Here is a 21,011-nt window from a genome sequence, read left to right as displayed (position 1 = left end):
ACCACCGTTTTCACATCCAACTCAGGTGGATCCGTCCAATGATCCTCCATTTCTTGGTGCCGCTATCTGCGTTTCCTCTCTTCCCAGGGGCCAGCCCCACTCAGACTTTTGAAGTCTACTCACTCTCACTCTGCCCATTCTAAACTTTCCTTCTTTCCTTAGCTTTCATCAGTCCATGCTCCAGGCAGTGGACCTTAATCATCCCTTTTCAGTCACAACTTCTTTTGACTTGTATTAGAAAGCTATATTAGTTTCTCTTATCTCACACACACACGCACACACACACACACACACACACACACACACACACACACACACACACCCGCCTCCAACAAGAATAGGCTCATATACCTAAATCCATCTGATGTGCTTCTGGTGACCCTTCTCCCAAGGGCCCTTCCATGTGAGTGCTACGCAGGGTGTGGTCATCAGAGAGCAGCAGTAGCAACCCCAGCAGCACATCACTCATGTGAGCTGTGAGCAGTGCAGACTCCTGAGTCATATACCAGCCCTGTAGCCACGTCTTTGAGAACAGATTCTGGAATCTGCTTTGAAGAGCCATCTGTGAATACTTAACTATGAAATGCACTACTCTACGCACTCTCGAGGCTCCAAATGCAACTCCATTTGAGCATCCAGATGGAGCTTTTGTCCCGGAACACTGAACTCATGTATCTTACTTCCCGCTGGATTTTGCCAGGGCTCTGCCCATAGGCTCTTGGAACATAACATGTTTGTGATGTAAATCAAACACTCCCCACGACATCTATTATCGTTTCTGTGTTGTCTGAGTCATGCTACCTCAGCCACATGCATCCCTAGTGCTCAACACATATCATCATCCCTTTAGTCTATGACAGTTGAGTATTAATTAATGAAACACTGGCTCTACATAGTATCTGAGATAGAGGGTACCACTATGTAGGCCAGTGCCTGAACCTGCGTAACATCTTCCCAGTCAGGTGTCTTCTCACTGAAACAGGAAATCTTTCCCACAGGACCTTCTTCTTGTTTGTCCATGTACAGCGAATAGAACTGAACCGAGGTCATTTCCTTTCTTCCTATAAGATCCTCCTAAATCACCTTCATCTTTTCCCTCTTTTTTCTAGTTGCTTTTGAAAAATGTATCTACCTTTTCCCTCCTTCCCTGTTGCACATGTAAATCAGTAAGCAATGGTAATTATGATTGATTCATACGAACAGTGAAACTTAGATCAAGAGAAATTTGAATTTCAAAGTGCAGTTAGATGTGGCGTGGTCTGGAATTGTACTCAGAAGCGCCCTTCCCCTTCCAATTTAACTCTGCTCTTTTGAATTTAACAACAAATACAGTGGTTTATTATTGAATATTTTCTCTCTTGGTTACTAATATTGCACTGGTACAGTGTGATACTTGTAACAGAGACTTGGCATTTCTGCTGTAGTATAAACCACACAGGCATTTAAAGACTTGCTGGCTTGGTAAGCTCTTTTAGCTTTGTGAATGCATTGGAAAAATAAGTGTAGTTTTTTTTTTTAACCTTACATTTTCTTTATCTGCCATTGTTGGTGTAGGGTTGATGTGAATTGTATGTGAGGTGTGGTACATGTGTGATCAATTTATTCTTCCCTTACCAGTTTTCATAGTTTGTTCTGTAATTAAATAAGAGCCACAAGTACTGTAGTCCCAAATCACATCTAGAATGTAGGGTGTTATTAGGCCTTCCTCCCTGAGGCAAGACTTGTGGGGTAAATGTCAATGTATGTCCTGACTCCTTTCTGGGAGAAGTCTTTGTGTAAATGGAGAAATTCTAACTTAAGCCAAGACAGCTGCTGTGAGCCACAGGAAGGAAATAAATGAACAAAGGAAAGTAAATTAGATTTATTGTGTTCATTGGCTTTAACATTTAAAAGCAGGAATTCAAAGTAATAATTAGTTGATGAGTCAGTTATTTGTTTTTTTTCCATAGATAAGACCAAGATGACTGTACCAGATAATCAGTGAAATTAAATTGATAAAGTCTATAGCATAACATGGCTAAGAATCAAAGTCCATTAAGGTCATTTAACTTCTAAAAATTTCAAAATTAATGTATGCATGGAAGCATCCATATGTTAGTATAGATTTATGTGGCTATTTTAAAGGTCTGTGTATTTTGATTGCACACTGTCAGCATTAGTGCTTCTTTACAAAGAACAAGCATTTCTCTTAGCACATTTATTTAAATGTCATAAATGAGAAAATATGAAAATTTAAAATACTGGTTCTAAATTGAGAATTTTAGGTTTGGTGAGCAAGGCTTCCACGGGGGAGTTGCTATCACAGTGGTCTTGTGGAATTTCAAAGAACCCATATTAAGTGGTTGTTCTTCTTGAGGATCTTACATTTACTCCTGGGCTTTTACTTGATATTACAAAAGTCATAAGTAAGATCAGATGGTCCCGTCCTACCCATCGCAACCCTTCTGTTTCTCTGCAATGTCTTCTTCTGGGCAAAGTGCTAATTCTCTCATCTTCTCTCCTGCTGCTCTAGGTATCAAACTGGTTTGGAAATAAGCGAATCCGGTACAAGAAGAACATAGGTAAATTTCAAGAGGAAGCCAATATTTATGCTGCCAAAACGGCTGTCACTGCCACCAATGTGTCAGCCCATGGAAGCCAAGCTAACTCGCCCTCCACTCCCAACTCAGCGGGTTAGTTTCTTCTTTGATTTGGGGGGGACTATTCTCCATTTGTACATTTGTTTTTCCTACGTTGTGACTTTATTTTAATGCCTACAGGTTTTGATTCATTGATTTATACATCCAATTATCATTTGTTGTCAGTGACCATTTTGAGGTTTCTTTTGTCGTATCCAAAGGACGAAGGCAGTGTGTTTATAATATGGGGCTGTCTGAAAGTTTGCGTTGTAATGCGTCTGTCTAAGTTAAAAATGGAAATATGTTGTTTGGATTCAATGAGGCTTCTAAACTCACAGATAAAGCTTGATACATAGAGGCAATTCCTGTGGGTTCTCGTATGATGTGTTCATGCTTGTTTCTCCTGTTGTCCACACAGCATCATGTCTGTGTCATGTGCTGTCCTGCGTTCCGTGCCGGAACGTTCTCTCTTGTAGCAAAGTTCTTCTTGGTGAACTCCTGCAGAGCCAGGCTACAGTAGTTCCTAGGTGGTGCTTAGAGATATTATTCCTTATTGTCTTCTTGTATTGGGTTTCTTTATGTAAACAAACTATCAGGAGAAGCCCGAGCTGTTAATTAAGACCTTTCAGGCTCAAGTCATGTACTCTGGGTCTAGGTTTTATTTTCATGAACATGAGGACATAGAAGTGCATTTTGGGAGATGTACTGTGCTGTCACTTGCGAATTTCCATGATGCCAATAAAAAGTCAGTAATATATGAAGTATAACCTTCATGTCTGTATGCTGTAGAAAGCACGTGGATACTTCTACTGGAGCGGATAAAGGGAAAACAAACATTTCCTTATTAAATCTGTTTAGTGTCAGTATCCTTCTCTATAACAGACAAAATCCATTTTTTTTTAAATGTGGAGTACACTTCTAAGTCTGATGACACCAACGACACACTAGCAAATCTAAGTATATTGGCTCATAATATGGCTACAAATCGGATTTTTATGAGTATATATGGTGACTTCAGCCTCACAGCCTAGTTGTTCACTAAAGGGGTTCTTCCTGCCGTATGCTGCCTTTGTAACTGGACACCTGTAGGGCACCACACATTTTTCTTCTGTGTGCTTCTCCTTGCATTAACATGTTACCAGGTTCTCCAAGTCCCTGGGTTAAACTCCCATGACCTTTTGTTCAGTTGGAATCAGGCATGAAGAGAGCCCTTGGTTTTGTAAACATTGGCATCGTAAAACACTGTTTACTTTGCTTGAGTTTTATGTTTATCAGCTGTATAGGTCAGGTTACCCTGAAGAACACATTTGCTTTTGAAAGCTCCTTTGGTTTTGTTGTTGTTGTTGTTGTTGTTGTTGTTGTTGTTGTTGTTGCCATTGTTCTTCCTCATCATGGTGTGATTGATAAAAGATCCAGGCTCACAGGTTCAATAGCCACCGTTTCCTCTTTTCTTTTCTGCTCCATTATTAAAGATTTCAAAGCCAGCATCAGGAGGGGAAGTGCAGCGCTAGGCAGGCATTCTCACTTATCTCTTCGGAAAAAAGTATAATTCTGTCAATATTAGCAAAAATGCACTCAACACTCCTGCAGAGGTTATCATAATGCAAAGCAGATATCAAAATGACTTTTTCCCTGTCCCTGCTATATCTGCATCACAGATGGCTTAGCATGATTTATGACTAGTCCTTAGAAGGGCCCTGTGGGCTCCCTTCATTACTAAATCCATAACTATTTTTCTTTCCTAAAGCTCTTAAAAAGAGAAAAGTAAGCATTTTAACCCCCACTCTGTGTTTAAGAACTATGTTGGCTCTTATGGAATGTCAGCCTGATTACAGTTTTCTAAGGAATTTTCTGGTGGCTTAAACTTCATATGACTATTCTGAGCGCAAAGTACATTATTATGGAAAACTTGAGTTAAGCCTTCCAGTTGTGCCTAAGTTGTTGGAAATAATTTGCAGAAGAGCCCTTTGTAATGCTCTCTTTCTGATACAGAGACCAAAGAAAACACTATTGGAGATGTGCAATAGCACGGAATTTTAAAAGATAAATGTCTTAACAGGAAAAGTTATAAATGGATTTTTCTGCATTTTCTTCAGCTTTTAACAGCCCAGGTCATGGCACAGAGTGGAAGATAAGTGCTCAAACTTTTACACAGAATGTTTTGTATGCCGGCTCTTGAGTAATTTCAAAGAGGAGATGGTAATGGAAAGAGATTGTAAATAAGAGCTTAATATATGAAAAGCTATTTGGGTAGATTTTGAAGTCTAGGATTCTGGCAACCAGGACAGTGTTATGAGTCTCAACATGGAAATGGAAATTCTCCCAGAATCGTTGCTTAGTTTCCATACCCATTTCCACGGCAAGAAAGGCAGCAGTGCAAATAAACCCTGCTCCCTCCCCTGGCTTTCGTGTGGGGAATGGCACTCCAGGAGGCTTGGCAAGCCACACCTAAATAGCCCTGTTTATCCAGTAGACTTTGCCTCCTTTTCCAAAGTCCCACTTCATTAAAAACCACTTAGGACTGGGCAATGTGGGGGCATTTCCAAGTGTAGAGAGACGGTTAGCATACTTCATTGTGTCTTCCAGCAGATGTGACAATGGGAAAGGATGAAAGAAACGAAGTTGAGAAAGAGAGAGAGAAAGAGAGAGAGAGAGAGAGAGAGAGAGAGAGAGAGATGGGGGTGGGGTGGGGGAGGAGTGAGAGGACCAATTGACAAAATTATTTTTTAAAAATCCTTGCCTATAGCTCACTGGAAAGGAACACCCCCCTCCCCGGGCCAGGTGATGAGTACTCAGTTTCTCATGTTTGAAAAGGTCATAAAAGCATGCATGAGCTGGCGACTCAGAAAGAAGCAGACACTTCCTTGGAAGCAAGAAGGAGACATAATTACATCGAATGAGATCTGTCCTGCTCTCTACCCCCAGATGACATGGAAGTCTGGCTGAATCAGGCTGGTCACCTCATCCGTGGGAAACTTGGTTTTTTTAGGCTACAGAAATTAAAGCAATATTAGCCTCATAAAACACACACGCACCCCGTAAGAAGCCGTTAGCTCTCACTTTTAAACATTTTGAGTTTCTTAAGACAAACACACACCCTATCTTTGTTGTGAGTCACTGGTTCTCATTTTTGGGTGTGTATGTGCCCCCAGCCGACGTATAGTAGTATCTGGAGATGGCTTCCACTGTTGTCATCTTAGAGCGTATTACTGACATAGATAGAGATGGAGGTCCACTTAACCATCCCACGAGGCATAAGATGGTCCCTGAAGCAAAGAGTTAGCCAGCCTAAAGTGTCAATAGTGCCAAGAGTAGGAAAGCGTGCTCTGAGTTTGGGTTATTACATTTTTATTATTAAGTTAGTTGGGTTTTATCACATACTTGAGTTTTGTTTCTTTTGTTCTTCTGAAGAACTTTAGACTCCTAAAAGATCATTTGAAGTGAAAAGTACTATCTCCAGAGGAACTTGCCTTATGAAAATGGATGCTAACACATTTCCATGTCACAGTGTTTGCCTGAGCAAATGCATTGGATTCCTGGGTGATCCTTTATTTCTTCTCAATCTAACTAAGTGCAGGTGTCATTCTGCACATACCCCAAGTATCTGTGTGGCACTTGCCTTCATTCCTAAGCCACATGCAGAGCTTTTCAGCTGCCAAGCACACTGTGGCGTGTATCTCTAGTCACTGCTGATTACTCCACAGTGCTCTGCAAAAAAAGGGACTGGGCCACCTCAGCAAACTAGGTGATACAGTTGCTCTCTGGGAATTTCACGGCACTTCCAAGAACGCCCATTCACTCTCCGTCTGGGAGGTGTACATCTCTCAGGAGGCTCTCCATTCAATGATCCGCCCTTTCCAACCTTCAATGTTGAGTGAAGAACACCTCTCCCCACCCACATACACACACTTTGATGCTTAGATAGCCTTTATTGTGCTACTAAGAGCACCTGTTCTCTTCTGTCCACTCCATCACTGCGTCTGTATTCTCAACGGACAGTCAGAAGCCATGACAGTGCCATACATGGGTGTACAGAGACCATGAAATGCTGAAACAGCACAGCCAAGAGTACAAGGGACTATTCCTGCAATTACTGCTCTGATACAAATGCATTTGTACATGAAGTACATTTGTATGCGCATATTTATTCCTGTGTATATTACACAGCCAGACATATTTACCATTTATCTATGCACATATATTTCTTAAATCACCAGTGTCAATTGCAGTGTATATCTTGTCAGTGGCACACTCTATGTCTGCATGCTTCTGTGGATGCCATGCTTCTTGGCATCACTGTAGCCCTTTGGGGATTTCTCCCATGGCACAGTTTGTGTAGTGATTACCAATATCCCGTCAGCCAGGCATACAGCATGTGTGACTATTACATGGTAGCTGATGGTGGGAGAGAAATAAAGTACCTAGACTTCAGACTCAGCACTTTGGGGGCAAGGAGCATGGGAAGTCTGATGACATGAATACAGCTACTGTGATGGTTCTTGGTTCCGATGAGTGCTGAGCAGGACTCGTATATTGCAATGGTTTTGTTGTTAAGGCTATGTCTCTGTGACTCCAAACTTGATCTGGGGGGGGGGGGCAGGAAGGGCGCTACAACTCATATGTTGAAGCCTGGGTGTGCTATGGAAGCACAAGAGTAGGATCTATGATACACGCTGCCTCTTCCATAGTTGGGCAGGATGGTTTCAAAAATAGTATGCCATACTAATGCAAGGAAGTTACAGACCAAGGTGTTCATCCCACTGACTGACTATAAACTGCACACCATGAGATCTGATTCCTCCTGTTTTGGCTAAGATCCGATGTTTCTAGTTCTTTTCACATAAACCAAATAGAAAAATATGTGCCAGACAAGACGCAGTCCTTTAGTTGATATCTGAGTCCCCTCTCAACCCATGAAGATGACATTTCCTTTGCATGGAAAAGCAGGAATGAGAGGCAGCGTCAGCTTATGTAGAAATATAGTTACACGGCTTCTTGGATGAAAATGCAAGCTCCCCAAGACAAAGGAAAACAGAGATAGTTCTTAACTTGGGGGGGGGGGTTGTTCCCAAGATTACAAACACCTGGCTCCTTTAAATGGCTCTTGCTGTTGACAAACGATGACACAGTAGACAGTTGTATAGCAAGTGCTGTGGCACAGCGGAGAATGCACTGCCTATTAAGCGGCTCTTCTCTGGAAGAAAAAGAAAAGGTCTTCTCCTCTGCTTGCCTGTGGATAGACAGCTCTCTGGCTGAGCTCAGATCTCTGTCCTGGGAGGAGAGATGGAAAGCATGAGACAGGAGGCAGGACTCATTGCTGGGTGATTCCCCGTGGGTGGAGGCTGTCAGAAGACTCGCAGGGCAAGAACACAGGGTTAGAAGTCATAGAGAGCAACTGACCTGGGTCCCTGAGGTTTCTCCTTCACCAGGCTAACATCATGTTTTTAACCAAACTTTGCACGCTGAGCTCTCTTTCCTGTGCACTGAGCTGCATGATGACTTCAGGGCTCTAGTTGGCTTCATAAGCCCTGGTGTTCAGAGTGAGCTTGGGCTAGGTTCATCCCATAGGAGCCTGTGGATGGACCTAGGGCCAACCAGATAGAACCTCCATCTCTGGGAGGTGAAAGCCTCTGTTAAGCTCTCCTTCTGGAGGCCTGTTTTAAAATGTTCTAGAAGCATTTCATGCATGCTGGAGAATCTTGGCCCAGTGTTCTGCTTCATCTTTCTATATTCTGGCAAACTGATGGAAAGAATAAGCCATTCTCATATAACCTTGCAATCTTTGGGGTTTCCTGGGTTATTGTCACATAGCAAAAATGTTTATTTCTAGAAATGGAGAGTATTTATAGACCCCAGGAGACTCGCCTCCTGTGTGCTGCCCCAATTCGAGTAGATGGGCTCAGCAAAGCATATTTAGACCCCAGAAAAGGTACCCTGAAACTCCATTACAGTGGTAGAAGTATCACAGGCCAGTCCGTATTAATGGCCATATTCTCCATCTTCTTGGCCTCCTGGCCAACCTTTGCACGTTAGGGGCATAAAAAAGAGACCCGAAGTAGATGAAATTGACAAATACAACTTTCCTTTCTCAGCTTAAAGTCACGAGCAGAAAGCAATCTTAGTAGCAACTTGTAGTAAGGGGTCGCTTCACGTAACAGCAACAGTATGCACTCTCTTGCTTACTCTGTCCTTCATGCTACTAACCAGGCTCTGTGGATGTTGGTTTTTTTTTTTCCTTACATTTGATTTTGGGGGTTTGCTTTGCATGTCATTCTCCTCTTGGCTGTTGATTGCGGGGTCGAGCCTTTTCCTTTCCGTGATTCAGGTGCCTCACTCTTTCCTTTCCAGGTTCTTCCAGTTCTTTTAACATGTCAAACTCTGGAGATTTGTTCATGAGCGTGCAGTCACTCAATGGGGATTCTTACCAAGGGGCCCAGGTTGGAGCCAACGTGCAATCACAGGTAGGGACCCAGCCAATATGCTACTAGGTGAATTCAGTAGAATCCAAGAGCCTTCAGTTGTGTCAGCTTCCTACTCCTGTCCTGACAGAGAGAAGGGAAAACGAAGGAAGGGAAAGACAGACAGACCCAATTAGGACAAAGCCAAACAGAACAAAGAGAACCATTGTTGTAGGGGCTTGTGTCCATACTTTGTGAGTGTATTTGGCTCCGGCATGTCAGTCACACTAGGAAGGCAGGAAAGGACCAAGCACAGAGTGAGGTGCAGGCGGCATGTGAGGCAAGTAGAGCTGCTATCTTCATTATCCCTCAGAGGAAAAGGAATGTCAGCCCATATCACTTCCGAGTCTCTCTCTCATGTGTCGGGTCCCATCTTTAGAATTTGCTAACATAAAGAAGCCATCAATGATCAGACAAATGTATTAGTCTCTCCTGTCTTCATTTTAAGCTTTAAAAAAAATCACCCAAATCCAGCTTGGCTAAACACATATGCTTGATCATCCCTGAGGTCAATGGACTCAAGTTTCTGATGCTCAGACCATCCATGGAACCAAAAATCAAGTCACGTATGTGGTGAAGCCTGTGTGCTTCTTAGTAAAGCCACCCGCCTTCTGGACAGATACCTCAGGAAGCCATCCTACTGTCTCAGCATGAAGTGTGATGTGAGAGCTTGAAGTCGTATGCTCTTGGTCACAATGACTTGGGAAGATGGGAGCCACACGCCTACCCATGTGTCCTATCCAACACATAGAACAGAAAGTGTTATGTGCCTGGAATAGACAGCTCGCTGGTGACTCAGCCCTTGCTCAGGAAACACTGTCTGCAAACAAATTTGAGGTTATACAGGCAGACTTTGGTCATGTGACTAAAGGACTTACCATTATCTAAATCATCATTAAAAAAAAAAAAAAGCACCTGGGTCTTTATCCCATTGCCCTCTCTCTGCAATGTGGCTGTCCAAGACTAAACATAACCTTGACTCTCCTACAAGTTTCGTAGATAATCTTTAGGGAAGAAAAGTGGCGGAGAGGGGAAGGGGAAGCCTCTCAGTCCTCTTCCCTCCACCCGCCTCCAGCACCATAGTCCCTGTCACTTCACACAGCGTTGTGCAATCACTCTCAGTTTCAGGAACCCAAGTTTTCTCTTACTGTATTTACTGAACCCATAAGTAACAGTGGATTTGGCATCAGGGGGAGTCCCAGCCTCCTCCCTATGGACTGTCCCCCAGGAAGAGTGTCTCTAAAATGATGGCTTTCATGTGGCATGCCCCATCAGTACCTGGATGATGATGATGATGACGACGATGACAATGATGATGCGCCGTATCCCTTCCCCTCTCTGACTAATTGCCTCTCTGTTGTTGTTCCTCTGTCTAGGTGGATACCCTTCGCCATGTTATCAGCCAGACAGGAGGATACAGTGACGGACTCGCAGCCAGTCAGATGTACAGTCCGCAGGGCATCAGTGTAAGCAAACAAGGCTCCCTCAGCCCTTTGTTTTTATTCTATCACTGCCAATTATTTCAAAGCCACAGGGCCCAGAATGCCACTTAGTAGGACTTGTCTTAGCTTTACAGTCACCTAGTTTCTTGTTTCTGTATCGGTCATGCCATCGGCAGCATCCTCCCCATGAAAGAATGTGGTGATTGGGCAGGCTTCATGCAGGCAGCTGGCGTCTAGGGCTGTCAGACACAATCAGTGTTTGCGTGGCACCTGCGGCCACATGCGTTCAGCTGAGAGGAGCTGCTAAACAGGTGACACCTAGTACAACAGTGGTAGGAAATGTCACCACAGGCTGGGACCAGGACACCTGGAAAAGAAAACCAGTGGCCCAAATCCATTGCATCCAGGTCTGTGGCCATAAAAATGAAACCCCCCTTTTCCCAATCTGTCAATAGATGATTTTTTAAAAATTGACACTAAGGCCTAGTATGTTGAAGGGACAAGGAGGGGGTGCAGACCATCTTCCACTTGTTCTTGGGTGCGCTGGCGGCTCCTGACTAGCATGAAAATTCATAGCGACAAGCTATGTCGCACAGAGTGAAATCGATCAGACAGACACAAGGAGAACCGAGTGTAGATTTGGGACAGCAATCCAACTTGATTTCTCAGATCAATCGTCTGCTATCTCAGCAGTGATGACAGCAAGCTGGGACATGGGGAAAGCCTGGAAAAGGAGGTTGTTCTATAGTTCAGGGGTGATTTCCAGGCTTTTAGAGGTCACAAGAATCTCCGGTGGGGTCATTGGCTTGGAGTTACTGAAGAAAGCAGAGCTGTGTTTGGTTGATGGAGAACCTTGCTGTTGTTTGTTGCTGTCGGTATGATTAAAACAAGTCAAGAGCGCAAGGAAGGTGATGTAGTCACGATTTAATAATGTGATCTCAGTCTGTTCTAATTGCGGCAAAGCATCTACAAGGATGTGGGGGGGGCGGGGTGGTGGCCCCTTCAACTCTGTATTGAGTCTTGTCCTACTCAATTATGGCAGATCTGGAAGGAATCAAGAGAAGAGCAACTATCTCAGCAGATGAAAAATAATTCTCTTAAAAATGAGGAATGGCAGATGCCTCCATCAATAAAGTGGCAGCTATGCGAGTATGGACACCTAAGGTCGGGTCCATCGTAACTGAGTAAAAAGTCATCTGGTGACACATCCAGAGACAGAGACAGAGAGACCTCTAGGAGCTCTTTATCCAGACAGCCAATGAGAGAGACTGAGTGTTAAGAAATAAAGTGAGGGGCAATGGAGGAAGATGCCAGACTTCAACCTCTAGCCTGAACATACACAGACAACACTTGTACAGATGTACACAGCCACACAAGCACATACGTAAACTACATATAAACACACACACACACACACACACACACACACAAGAGGAAGAGGAGGAGGAAGCAGCAGCTTCCCCCATAAAAAAGACCATGTGGGTGATCTATTCTGGTTTTAATGATGCCCTCACAGAGAGGGAGCATCATCATGAGGAATTGTCTAACTAGGACAGGATGTGTTCACTGAGTAGAAGCATCAGAGAAGTGACCTTCAGGTACACACGATGGCCTTTCTAACAGTCAAGGTCTCCAATCTCTAGAGAGCCTCATACATGGCTTGGCTAGCACCTTGGTAAGGATATGGGAACAGCGAACCAGTCACTAGGTGGTAGTTTTTAGGGGTGACATCTATTGCTGTTTACCGTTAAGCATTCTTTCTCTTATATTTTCAGGCAGAATCTCTCCTGAGTTCATATCTTAACTATTGCTTTCTCTTAGGGAAGAAAGGCAAGGGCAGCTTGACTTGCCAAGCACACCTTAAACTGGTCATGTCACTTTCTAGAGAAGTCCGGAGTGGGACTCTCCCCATATTGTGCCTATGATAACATTAGCCATTATTATCATTGGGTTAGTGGCAGCTTGCTAGTAAGCTTGCTTGGGAGAGGATGAGGTTCCATGTCGTTTATGCATTCTCAGAGTCTGAGCAAAGGAAAGGAGCTGGCTGGCTGTAGCATTGAGAGCATCACCGAGGGTTTGTGAGACAGTAGGCTTCTCCAGAAATGACTCTGGCATACATGAAAGGGAAGATGATGAAGAACGTGTAAGAAGTGGGAACAAAAATGCAGGTGTATGGAAAGAGACTAAAAGATGTCCTTACAACGCAGTACAAAGTGGGCCAGACAGTTTCTTACTTGGCACCTTTTTTAAAAAATATTTTTTATTAGTTTATTCATATTACATCTCAATTGTTATCTCAACCCTTGTGTCCTCCCATTCCTCCTTCCCATTTTCCCCTTACTCCCCTCCCCTTTGACTGTGACTGATGGGGACCTCCTCCCCCTGTATATGCTCATAGAGTATCAAGTCTCTTCTTGGTAGTCTGCTATCTTTCCTCTGAGGGCCACCAGGCCTCCTCATCCAGGGGACGTGGTCAAATATGGGGCACCAGGGTTCGTGTAAAAGTCACACCCCACTCTCCACTCAACTTGGCACCTTTTTAATCCCTAATTTCAGTATAGTAGTAAGCAGTGCCAGATGGGGGCTGGTAGTGACCCTTCTGGCATCATCGGATGGGCTGGAAATCATTTTTGAGATAGTGTAACAAACATGTGCAGACAATTATGTCTGATTACATAAGCCCAACACACACACACACACACACACGCATGCACGCACGCACACACGCGCGTGTGCATGCACATGGTAGATTGGGAAATGCCATTCAAGTCACTCATGTGTACTAATTGTCCCCCTGTAAATTGTGGTAACTTTATTCCTGGGTCTTTACATTACAAGCTGAGTGCATCAAAGGACAGGGGTGATATGATACGTTGCTTTGGTGTCAGTTTTTAAATGGGCCACCTGCCCGAGATGAAGCTTGTTTGTAGCAAGATGTATTTTTAGATGGTGGTATTAGTAGCTGGGGCATGGGCACACGCAGAGTAGGATTTTAACTGCCAAGATAGAGAAGGAGAAAAAGGGAGGAGACATAAGAAGAGACAAGGACAGGAATGAGAGTTCCAAGCCAAGAAGCAAAAATAAACAACCCCTAAACCCAACGCAGCAATGGAATTCCCAGCTGGGATCTGGGTTGTGTCTCATTTGACGGAGGACATTTTCTGGGCAGCATTCATCTGCTCCCTGGCTGGGTTTCCACAGCACCCATATCTTATCCAACTAGTGTCTATTTTTAAGTCCTGTAAAAGTGTGGGCCTCTCGCCTTTAACTGAGCTCAGAGCAATGGCACTGCAGAGGTGTAGAGGTAAGGTCTTATCAAGGTAGATGGCCTGTCTGGTAATCTCAGCATCTGGGAGATGCTTTGGGGGAAATGAGGGTGTAAAGGGATTGACTATTTTTTTCACATGAACACAGCATGAAGTGCTTCAACCCATAACTTTTTAATTTGCCCTCCCCCACCCCCATCTTCATGAGCAGTTTTCACTGGGTTTGTTTCCTATTGAGGGTAGGTTAGGGCACTATTTTGATGCAAAGACATGGATTTGAAATGGACAAAAAGTTATGCAAGACCTCAAGACCCACTGTGAATGGTAAACTGCACCTCCTGAAATAATTTGTGTTTTCATATGACCACAGACAATTCTCGATGCACTTAGAGAGACTCTAAGTAGCTCAGGGGAAGTATTCCATTTCTCTGTAAATCAGGCCGTTCTTGAAGAATGCCTAACTACTAGAGCCTTGCTTTCCATCACCCTGTCCTAGTTCTCAGTGTAGCTCACTAACTAGGATTCTGCAGCACACTCCACGCTGCCATTATCTGACTTCAGCTCACCACCTCTCTCAAACAATACCCACTGTAGGCATCCAGTGCCATTCTTTGCTCAGAAGTCATTAGCTGTCTCTACTGCCTGCCTAAGCAGCTCTACCTCTGAGTCCACATACAGGATTCCATAGTCTTTGGCCCAACCTACCTGCCCTTAAACTCTGGGCTCCAATTCGTGTGGCCCTCTGACCCTTACTTGGCTACATATTTAATGCCCTCCTCCTGTGTCAGTGCACCATGTGAGTGCTTGGTGCCCCTGGAGATCATGCCTCTGAGCCATCTCTCCAGCCCCTGTATTTACTCCTTCATTATCTCATTCCTGTTCTAATCACAGTTACTGCCCTGGATCTCAGTTCCTATTTGACATCTTTCTTTCTATTTCCTTCCATTCATTCTCTCTCTATGTCTGTCTGTCTGTGTGTGTGTCTGTCTGTCTGTCTGTCTGTCTGTCTCTCTCTCTCTCTCTCTCTCTCTCTCTCTCTCTCTCTCTCTCTCTCTCTCACACACACACACACACACACACACACACATTTCTCTTCCATCACTTAAATTCACAAAGCATATTTATTACCATTCATCTCTATATATGTATAGTTTCCTTATTTTGTTGGGTGAAATTATCAATCAGGAGAATAAAAGATGGTACTAAAGTTCAAATTATTTTGTTTTGCTATGTTTTAACGGTTTTCAAGACAGAGTTTCTTTGTGTGCATACTTGGCTGTCCTGGAGTCACTTTGTAGACCAGGCTGGCCTTGAACTCGCAGAGATCCACCTGTTTCTCCCTCCCAAGGGCTGGGATTAAAGGAATATGCCACCACTGCCCAGCTTCAAAATATTTTTTAATGTTCACATCTAATGTATCAGCCCTAAGGTACTTAGAAATAATGATTATTTTAAGTGCTTCACTTATCCACAAATAAACTGTATTCTAAGCCCAAAACTGTTCTTTTTTTTTTTTTTTTTAATATTTATGTATTTATTATTATGTATACAGTGCTCTGTCTGCATGCACACCTGCAGGCCAGAAGAGGGCACCAGATCACAGTATAGATGGTTGTGAGGCCCCATGGGGTTGCGGGGAATTTAACTCATGACCTCTGGAAGAGCAATCAGTGTTCTTAACCTCTGAGCCATCTCTCCAGCCCCCCAAAACTGTTCTTAAGTATTTCTTTTTGAGAGTGACCTTTCTAGGCCAGGCATGGCAGTGCATGCTTAGAAAGGAAATGGGAGGATTGTAAGGATAAGATGAGCCTGGATTCCACACCAAGACCCTGCTGCAAAAGCTAACAAACAAGACAGTCAAACAGCTCTGTAAATGTTTAGGAACATGTGTAAGAGAATACAGTCCAAGGATCTCCTCTTCCACTCAACATGGGAGGTGTTATATGGTGATGCTGCCAAGCATCATCCCCATAGGTCCTGTCAGTCTGAGCCTCAGAGCCCCCATCTTCCTTAGGGAATCTCTGGGAGAGCACCTGTCTGTTGGGTGGCTGTGTCCCCAATGATTCTCACTGCTCTCCTCACTCACTGTGCAGCTGCCGCCTGCACGCCTGGATTGGAGGAGAGTGGGAGTCACCAAGAAAGAGGAAGCTGAGGACCTGGGGTCCCCACGAGCCAACCTGAAAGTCTCTTTCAGCTCAGAAATTCTAGAATTCTACAGTGTGACAGTTGAGTTCCTTAGCTAAAGGAACACCAGATCAACTTTGCAGCCCACCCGCTCCCCCACCCCCAGATTGTATCTTGAGTTCAAATGGGCAGGAGGAGGAAGTCTGATCCCAAGAAATTCCTCCCTTTGGAGTTAGAGATTTGTAAAAGTGGAGCCATTACCCTGCAGGGTGAGATTATTTGTTTTAAATTGTTTTGAAATGTGAGTTAAGGGAGTGGATTTGCTGCAGCCAGCCTGGAATGTCAATGGGCCTCTAGGTTTTGCTTACTCAAAGGTTTTAGTGAACGTGTGAGTGTTAGGATTATCTCTGCAGAGGCAGTGTGCCAATGACATCCAGTCATCAGGGGGAGAAATTCATTCATTCTTGGCTTGTGATAATTATAGAAATGGAAAAATAGGGATGAATCTGTTATCTTGAAAATTGTAATGCAGGTGTTTTGTTTTGACTCTCTCTCTCTCTCTCTCTCTCTCTCTCTCTCTCTCTCTCTCTCTCTCTCTCTCTCTCTCTCTCTCTCGGTAGGTGGAAGAGGAAAAAACAAACGTTACTTAAGTAAATAAATCGAACGTAAATCATTAGGACAGAAATATCCTACCATTTCAGTAAACATGTGTCAAGCACTTAGATGTCACACAGTTTATTTGGCAACACTTAGCTACATGCCATATTTTACTTTTCCCTTAGCTGCTTTTGAGAGACTGTGCACTGTGTGTATTAAGATGGTGTTGCCATGTGTGACGTTGCAGGACTGAGAGAGGGGAAAATCATTAAATTCATATGCAGATCTTTTAAAACTCATTTTAGTTATTTCAAGCTTAATTCTCTCTTAACAAATTGAATTTGAAGGTAAATTTTGAAAGGGTTAAATTGTATCCAGATATGCCACCAGTTTGCCACCTTTGGATGACATTAGGGTCCTGAGACCAAGGACTAGGGCAGAGCCCCAAGGCTGCTGATGTGAAAGGGCTGAGAAAAATGGGCAAGTCCACACATGTATGGCCAGACTCTGAGGAGTTTCCTTCATGACTGAACTCTTCGCTTAGATCAGAAGACCTTTAAGACTTAGCACTGTGTCAAATCTTGCATCAGAGACTTTAAAAAAAAAAAAAAAAAAAAACAGGTTTTTTTTTTTTTTCAGTTTTTTAATGAATCAAAAAATACACAGTGTTACAATGTTATACACATCCATCAGCTTTTCAACGTAAGTGCTCTTGAAGGTACCACAAGCAAATATGACGAGATCATTTACTGACTCATTCATTCGTTCTCATACTGGCCTGGTCACTCACACAGTCAATAATCATAAGCACTTTTTATCTTTGGGTAATGCACATATGTCATGTAACATTAACATATAGGTCAAGTTAAAAAAAAAAACTCCCTATACCTGAAAAAATACAAAATTCTGATGATGGTGCTAGAGAGATGGCTCTGCAGATAAGACCATTATCTGCCCTTCCAGAGCACCCAGGATTGATTCTCACAACTGTCTTTAACTCTACTCGCAGGGAATCTAAACCCCTCTTCTGGGATTCAGTTTCCCAAACTCGGTAAAACGACAATTAAGCTGAATGTTGCATAAGCCATCATCCACGGTCATATTATATTTATGAATAGTGATTGTTTTCCTTTCCCCCAAAACAGTGTAGCACGAGGAGAGACGCTCAAAGACACAAATAAACGAGAACATGTATCACTCGGGAAAGTCTAGGCTGTGGAACGGCCAGCGTCCTCCGTGTTCTTTTCATTGGAATTAGTGTTTCTAGCAGCCTGCCCAGCTCAGCCCACTCCCAGCCTGTGAGAACTTACTCCAGACTCATGTGGCTCCTGCCTTCTACTCAATGAAGGAAAATCACATCTTCAAAGGGGAAGCAGCATCGGTTTCTGAAGACAGCCACTTTCTCCTGGGTCTATCCTGGCCTACTCTTGCTTCCTGAAGAAGTCAGTGTTCTTAGACAAGCTTTTTGGGGGGTAGACTAATTACTCTTTTGTTCTTAGGAAAATCCCATTGTTACTATACAAAAGCAAAAATGGGTAAGTTTTTGAGGTCTTGGCTCTGTTATAGTTGAGTCTGAGGAGATTCTTTTCTACATCTCTAATTATTAAATAGTTAGATCTCTTCATATCTAAGTCTCCTTCAGTTTCACATTATGGACATACAAATGAATAACTGATTTGTTCAATAAATGTTTATTGAGAAGCTTTGAGCATCCCACATCAGTGATAGAAGCATTAATAGCACATAGCTCTGGCAATCCATAAAGTCACCAGAGGCTAAAGGGTGGAAGTAATCTGCCTTAGTCATCTGGTTCTGAGACAGAGACTGCACCACCTACTGTAATCAATATGATACATTATCTTAAAGGACTCTTGGAACTGGGTGCCCTAAGAGGCCTTTACATATATATTCTAACCAACTAAAATGTATGGATTGCTTATAAATATGATTGGTCTTTGTCATGTATTCTTTTATATATATTTCTCACAAGTGACTATAGCAATGGGTTTGTTGTCCTGATAAGAATAGTTGGTTTTAATCTTGCTTAGTAAATTAACCATTAATAACACATAGCTAGGGAGTGCGTGGTATGTGGCTACTGTAGGAAAATGAGTTTTTAATTTTACTTAATTCCAATTAATTTAAAAATAAATAGCCAAAAAAATTTTAAATATAAATAAATAAAAATAAAAAATAAATAGCCACTTATAACTACTATTTAAAAAAAAAAAAAAACAGAAACCATGCCTTTTGCTTTCCTAAGAAAAGTAGAGCTCTTATTAAAAATTAGCCATGTATAAGAAGTTAACACATATTAGCATAAAAATATGCTTTAAGGAAGGAAATAATATGGAGGAAGATTTCAAATATAAATATAGAATTACCTACATTTATTATAGTCTCTACTTGCAGTAATTTTCAGCTCTTTCAGCTACTAATTCACCTAATTACAATTTTTCAAGCCTGCCCAGGTCATGTTCACGTTGAACCTTTCAGCTAAGACTCAACCATTCTGTTCTTGTACAAAGTGCAGGCTCTATTTCAGTACCCTTGGGTGACCTTTGCAGTACTTTGCCCTCAGCCTCGGCCTTGCTGTCCCCTTCCTGCCCTGCTAGTCTGTGCAAAGTGTGGCCTGCCCCTCTACAGTATCACATGAGGACCCATCCACATCTATTAAATAAGTCTCTAAGATTTCACTAGGTCCCCTAGCAACTTCTAAGCTTGTGAAAGTCAGCTTGAAGGCCTAGTCTTTAAATCTTTCCTAGCATTAGGGCTAAGAGATGGAATTGATATTGGTTTCTTTAAAAAAAAATTCTTTAATTTTCCAGAATTTACTTTAAGCCTAGACAAATATATCCACCACCACCACTTCCCGTCACCACCAAAAAAAAAAAAAAAAAAAAAAAAAAAAGAAAAAAGAAATTAATAGTGAAAGGGCTTGAGTAACAGCTCAGTTATCCTTGCAAACATAAGAATCTGTGTCCAATTCCCCAGAACCCATATAGGAAAGTGGGTGGCTACAGTTGTGCACTCCTATAATCTTGGGCCTGGCAAGGTGAGGTAGAAGGCAGAGACAGATAAATCCCCGGAAGCTCTCAGCCAGTAAATCCAGCCCACATGACAAAATCCCAGGCCACTGAAGGACTGTCTTAACCAAAGTGTATAAGCACAAAAGACTCCTGAAGACTGACACCCGAGTTTGGCTTGACCTCCCCCATGTGTCCCGTGTATGTGCACACACACCCACACACATGGGCATTCGCACACATGCTTTTTCAGTTTTATTTTATTTATTCACCTTACATCCTAATTGAAGCTCTTCCCTCCTCTCCTTCCAACCCCACCCTCGTGCCCTCTTCCTCCTCCGCCCCCTCCCCTACCCCTCAGAAAGAGGGCCCCCAACTCACTCCAATACAAGTCACATCAGGACTGAGCTCATCCTCTTCCTGTTTGTCCTACAAGGCAGCTCCGCCAGGGGGAAGTGATTGAAAAGTATGCGCAGAGTCCCTGTCAGAGAGAGCCCCTGCTCCCCTTACTAGGGGACCCACATGAAGACTAAGCTGCCCATCAGGCACATATGCACACACATGATGTTTTTTACAGTGCAACCTTTGTACTCACTGGCTAGATCCGGCCATTTTACCAGCACCGTTATACATGCACATCTGCTCCCTTTAAACCTTCATCAGTTCATGGATCATCCCATACTGTCTTGCAGAAAATAATATAATTTCCCTTACATAAATATTACTGGTATGTACAGCAGTGGCTAGAGTTTCGTTTTTACATGTAGTGTCTTTCACTTCTGAGACATTTTTAACAACTTAAGGTGTAATTGTGAGTATATACTCTCAGCACTTTGGCGTATGCAACACACTTGTGTTTTGGTTGCGGTCCCGTATCTCCATATGCCTGCTCCTCTCTTATAATTTATAAAGACACCAAAATGGAGCAGGTAAAGGAGGAAGGACAAAGGCCATAGGTATGCACTGAATACTCTGCCCTTTTCCAGGCAGTCTAAGATTCCTCTCCTACTCCTGCCCCAGGTAACCTAACCCTCATACTGTCTTATAGCCAAGCAGTGGTAGAAAGGCCATTTATAGTCAAGTAGGGTGGTTTATTCTGTATTTTCCATTGCTTTTGATCCATTATGCTTTTGTTTAAGGGGAATTATAACCACCTCCCCCCCCCCTTCTATAAGAAAACCTTTTGGAATATGTGTAGACAGAGACTCCAGAGTGGCTCCCTCATATGTAGGATATTAAATCTTCCCTTTCTTCTTTTGTCATTTCCCCCGTTTTTAAATGCAGTGCCCTTGAGCTGCAGGCCCAGTCTGTCTTCCGTGCCTCCCCAAACATACACAAAATGTGAAAGGCAGTACTTGTGAGACTATACATCCGCCCACCTAAGGAAGCGATCAAGCGTGGCCTCAACTGAGCGCCTACCAAAAGGACACTGCCAGGGAATGATGGTCTGAAACTGGAAGCCTCAAGTCCTTCCCTTACC

At 43.1% G+C, this 21,011-nt stretch overlaps 1 protein-coding gene across 5 annotated transcripts in view; it reads left to right on the top strand.

Annotated features, from left to right (window-relative positions):
* The window catches only part of Pbx1 (PBX homeobox 1), a 308,608-nt gene that overhangs the window by 234,208 nt on the left and 53,389 nt on the right, over positions 1-21,011 (top strand). For 3 of the 5 annotated variants that reach the window (XM_051147799.1, XM_051147797.1, XM_051147800.1), the window contains 3 exons: positions 2,513-2,672; positions 8,967-9,079; positions 10,453-10,542. In XM_051147799.1, coding sequence (XP_051003756.1) covers positions 2,513-2,672; positions 8,967-9,079; positions 10,453-10,542 — 363 coding nt within the window. The remainder of the gene's footprint in view (positions 1-2,512; positions 2,673-8,966; positions 9,080-10,452; positions 10,543-21,011) is intronic. The other 2 variants (XM_051147802.1, XM_051147801.1) reach the window with 1 other exon arrangement.

The sequence above is a fragment of the Acomys russatus genome, chromosome 6, assembly GCF_903995435.1.
Source record: "Acomys russatus chromosome 6, mAcoRus1.1, whole genome shotgun sequence".
Lineage (NCBI taxonomy): Eukaryota > Metazoa > Chordata > Mammalia > Rodentia > Muridae > Acomys > Acomys russatus.
This window is presented reverse-complemented; position numbering and strand designations above follow the sequence as displayed.